Source organism: Schistocerca cancellata, chromosome 4, assembly GCF_023864275.1.
Source record: "Schistocerca cancellata isolate TAMUIC-IGC-003103 chromosome 4, iqSchCanc2.1, whole genome shotgun sequence".
Lineage (NCBI taxonomy): Eukaryota > Metazoa > Arthropoda > Insecta > Orthoptera > Acrididae > Schistocerca > Schistocerca cancellata.
Genome location: NC_064629.1, coordinates 546666280 through 546671533, shown reverse-complemented (window position 1 = coordinate 546671533; position 5254 = coordinate 546666280). Strand labels below are relative to the sequence as shown.

General features: G+C 41.4%; 1 protein-coding gene across 1 annotated transcript; it reads left to right on the top strand.

The window, feature by feature from the left end:
• The first annotated feature begins 2796 nt into the window (after positions 1-2796).
• On the top strand, positions 2797-4293 carry LOC126183355 (protein BTG2-like). The gene has a single exon (XM_049925267.1). It carries the CDS (start codon positions 2957-2959, stop codon positions 3494-3496), a length of 540 nt encoding a protein of 179 aa, XP_049781224.1. The 5' UTR covers positions 2797-2956; the 3' UTR covers positions 3497-4293.
• The last annotated feature ends 961 nt before the right edge of the window (positions 4294-5254 follow it).

Below are 5254 nucleotides of genomic sequence, written 5' to 3'. Positions count from 1 at the left end.
TTCGAATTGTGGAATATTTACTTCGTCTTTTGTGGAGGCATTTCGGAAGGCTGTGTTTAGTAACTCTGCTTTGGCAGCACTAATTCGGTACTTGTGGTTTCGAATGCCGAAAGAGTCCCGTGTCGTCGGCACGGCAGCAACTACCTCGATTCAGCAACGAAAAACACAGCGTACTCGGCACGCCTTGTCCAAAGGTCACAGCACGTCACAGAAAGGAAAGCGTGCCCGTAGCCACGTAGTTCCGCATTAGCTGCCGAATATTAATGGCGTTTGCTCCGAAGGCCTGGGCCGCACAATTCCAAACTTGGTCGTAAACAGCTTAAGGAAGATTCCTAAAAGTCGCGAATTCGATAAGCTATTACGAAGATTTAGTCATTATGGAACCTTTACTACGATTTACTTAAACTACTCGCTCGTTTTCGGACTACACCGTGAGAAGTACTTTACTGTTAGAGTTAAAAACTTCCTGGCTATCAAACACGAACGAAACCTTTAATGTGCAATGGTAAATGATACAGCGAGGGATTCTGCATTCGATACTTTACAACAGATGGGAGTATCTGAAGGGATACTGCCCAGTAAAAGCGTTCTACAAGCACACAATTTATTATAGTCAGTTTGGTAACCGCTCTGTTGCTTTCTATCGTAACAGCGGTTACTATGTTTCTTTGTAAATGAGTATTTCTAAAACATGTCTTCATAGATGGTTCAATAAAACTCTCCCTGAGATACAAATTAAACGTTCCTGAAAGTAATATGAACGTCTGCGTAAGTATTATCATTTCGCATCTGCTACAACTTTAGCTAAGGATCAGTATAAAGTGTTCACTAGTGGCCGAAAGCGATCATTATCATTTGCATGAGCTATTTTTCGCAAAGTAGCCACACACGATATTTACATCGAGAGGGAGATGTGCGACATAAAGCTTTCAAAACATTAATAATTGTACCGTTGCTAGTAAAACAATTTCTGCCCGCTAGCCAAGTATAGAGCCCGGAAAGAAGCCATAGAGGGACACACTTTACTCCAAAAATAAAACTCGTCCGACTCCTTTGTTCGCGCTAACCAGCCACAGCGTCACGCAAGCCTACCCGAACAGCTGGGTGGCTTAGCTGGTAGTCCTCCCCCTCCCATCTCTGAAGGCAGCGTTGTCAAATCTCCGCGCGATATCAAAGGAACAGGCCGCGACGTTTACATATCTGTAAAGGTGTCCTCGACGTCACACGGAAAGGAAAATTTCTAGCTCTTCACAAGCACAGCCAAAAGGTCTTCGAAAAGTAAATGGTTGTGGAACACTGCGACTGTGCTGAATGTTTTTAGAAATGATTACAACTTGTCGCTTTTTGCGGTTTGGTATTTATCCTTACCGGTTTAAAATCGCCTAGCGACACAGATGGAATTCATTACCAAGTGCTTATAGCATTGTGGGTATAACAGTGGCCAGACAAAAGTTAAGCATTAAGTTTAGCGTATCATCGACTTTATGGCATTACTTTTTATATGAAGCCGTGTGATTAAGCCTCGTGCACAAATCACTTCGGAGAAAATGTTATGCTTTACAGTTATATGGAAGAGTTTCTGTAGTGCTGTGAAATTAACATAACTGGAAAACGAAGTATGGTCTCCAAAGTTGTGCATCATGATTAATTACATGAATTAAATAAATTAACGCAGTCAGTTCGAAATTATTAGGTAAATTATTGCAGATACTTTGCTAAATTGCATTGCTTACTTGTTTCTTCGTTCTTCTGTCTTGCCATAGCTACACGACTCGTCGAATGCTATAAACAAATCCTAACAACTGTTTACCATCTGATGATTAATCGTTTGGTAACTTGAAACTGGTGACAAATATGTACCATCACAAAAGGTGTAGCCACTTCGGAAAACTTATTAGAGAAGCATCGACAAACTGAGAAAAGCGTAAATGCGAGGAGGTTAAGCTGCAACTGCGTACAATATTATATTCAAGTCAGGCAACCACTTAATACTGAAAGTTATTCGCAAAAGAGTCACTATTTCAGGTTAAGCACGATAGATGTTTGCGCTGCGAAACATAGCAAGAGTTTTGCGGGTCATTAATTGCATTTCGTATCTCTTAAGTCTACAATCTGCTATTGGTAAAAACTTAATGCGCAGAATTATCTGTTGAAAACAAAGCGAAAAGATTTTATTAGAAAATTACTTGATCTTACACGGTAAGAAAGACAGCTACATAAGTCTTAACAATACGTCCCTAATTCATTTCGTAAGTTATAATTGCACTACCAATAGGCTCACGGCAAGCAAAATTCCCTTTAATATGTAGTTTCAATTAACTCCGGTTGAACGATATGTATCCTGTAGACGTTTAGAGAGCCACATAATAGTTTTAATATTAAAGGTTTAAAAGAAGTATGGCTAAAACACTGATCGCGTTTAGGAAAGTTGAGGGAAAAGTGTTCTTTAACAGTTTTATTTACTCACTGCTCATTTCAAGTGACACTGACTTCGAATTAAGGAAATTACGCGCCGCCATTTGCGACGACGTAAGCGCCACGTTCATCATCACGCAAGCAAGCGGCAGCAACCAGCTGCTCCGCTCCTCTTCAGCCTCGACTCGTCTCTCTCTGCAAGGGTGTGTTGTTATAACCTTATTCCCTTACTTCGCCTCCTGGCACTTGTTTACTAGGCGCTCATTGGATACGTCCGGCGAAGCTTCGTCCGATTGGCCGCTGCGTGTGACGTGCTTTCCCCCACCTCAGCGCCCACGTGACTCTCGCTCGTTGGTATACCAAGCTAACAGTAGTGTCGCGGAGTTAGTCTGAATCGTGACGGTCTGGGTTGCAGTTGAATGTTCGTGTGCATATCGGAGATTTGAGTGAGACTTGCTTGGTGATGTTCTAAGTCCTGCCAACGAAGACTGAGTTTACCGAACGATAAACTTTCGGTTTTTTCGTCATCTAAATTGTTATAATGCGGGTTGAAATCCATTCTGCGGCAAATTTCCTGGTCCATCTGCTGAGGCTGAATCATAATGGTCTCAGCGAAACTCAGCTGGAGATGTTCAAAGCATCGCTTACTGAAGTTCTGCGTATGCGATACAAGGAGCATTGGTTCCCCGAAAAACCATCTCGTGGATCTGGTTACCGTTGCATACGTATCAACGGCAAGATGGACCCAGTGGTAGCGCAAGCTGGGAAAGCTGTCGGACTGCCGCCTACGTACCTGCACAGTCTGTTTCCTTCGGAGTTAACGATGTGGATAGATCCAGCTGAAGTGTCCTATAGGATTGGAGAGAACGGCTCCATCTGTGTTCTGTACGAAGAGACAGCACCAACGACGTCGGAGGAATACGCACTGGAAAGGCCCCTGACGAAGTGCGATGTTCCTGCGTGCAGTACGGGCAGCGGCAACAATGGTGGCGGTAGCGGCAGCAGCGCGTCCTGCAAGGAGAGCTTGATGTTCCTAGACCCACGGGGAGTGCAGCATCTGGCGGCGTACGTCTCCAGCTGAACATCACGGCCAGCATCGTATGATTTCCCGGTCGCAAATTTGCCAAACTACATGAACAATTGTGATCTCAGTGTTTCCTTATGTCTTGATTTGCTCGTGTTTATTTGTCTATTACCCAAATTCTGTCTTTCAGAGCGAGTCTTCAGGGACCAAATTTGTGCAAGGATGGCCCGATCCTATCGAAGCGGCCAGTCGTGTTTTTTTGTCTACGTCATTTTCAAAGGAAAAGAACGAGCTTGAACGTTGTTAGATGAATGCATAGAGAGAGAGATTTCCAAAGTCTGTTAATTTATGCTTTACTAAATGTACAAACATGTGAGGAATCTGTGATGTATCTGAAGAAACAGGGCTGACTGTTTCATGCAGGGTAGGGCAAATCTAGTTTCACTGCCGCGAGCCCTTTTACTGTTTACTATAGACTGAAATTTAATTCAAATGCGTTAAAGGTACAAAGCTGGTAACAGCATTCTGTGATTTTTTTCGGTTGCAGTATTCGTTAAAAAGTGAAGCTAGCTTCTCTTTTCTCGTTAGCTTCTACTTTCTCGCTCACGAGTAGTTATATGCAAGATAGTATTTAAACTATGTCGGTGCATGATTGTAAAATATTTTGCTTGTACATATATTTTAATGTTTTCATACTTACGTTCATTCTATTTTCATGCCATTTTTCAGACAGAATGTATGTGTTTCTCAGAGGCAAGATGACTTGTGATTGTAAAAAGTTCAAAGTTTTGTTACTGGAACTGTTTTGTACAGGAGAATAAAGCGTTTACCGCAATAAATATTCGAATCATAAACATAGTTAGCAATTTTTTTATCTTCCTCAAGTCATTGTTTTGCGGTCGGCGTTGAAATATCGCTTGAAAGCATTTCATTTTACGGCGCATATTTCATTATATCTTAAGTGTTGTTTCTTAGTAGAAGCAAGCTTGAAGTAATATGAATTGGCTCAAGCTTTGCGAGAATACAGATATATTGTATGGCCTGTAAAGCTGTTAAGAACAAATATTTTGTGTAGAGCAACAATACTTTGCTTGAGATTGGAAAACAGGATAATGAAGTGCTTTCAGGTTTGGCACAAGCAGTAATATGTTAAAGGAGAAGATACTGAGGCTGCAGATTCGTAACTACATTCCAGGCAGATGAGCAGTAACAGGTAAGTTCTAGGTTGTTTAAGATATTGTATGCTGCGGACGTCAAAGCATCATGGTTGTCTCTTGAATTGATAGTAGGGCTGCAGAGACGAAATGTCAAAACATTGAAGCCTTTTTCTGATAATTTTTGAAGTAATTGTAAGTTTGTTGTGGAATGTTATAAACTGTTGTTGCGGTGGTACGCATAGTTGGTAATGACTGGAATAGGGTACAGTACATAGAGCCACTAGATTGATAAAACGAAGCTTTATCGAACTGGCAGCTGTTGTATTTTGAAGACCTTAACGAAGTTCTATTACGCAGTGTAGTATTGGTTGAGCAGTATTTAATCTCTGCTTTCCTTCTACATCTAGACGGAAAGCGTATTTTAATACATGTAGGGATAGTAAACGCTTAAAAAGTTTGAGTTTCGTTAATGAAACTCGTTTTGTTTTGTCAGCTTCCACGTCAGTGATCAGTTACCCTTGTGTAACGAAAGCAGTTTGTAATGGTCTTGGGAGGACTAAAGCAACATTTGCAGCTATATTTGAGTGCAAACCTTGGAATTGACTTAATACGGAATGAGACAATTGTTTCTTTGGGAGACAGACCATGAACTGTAGTG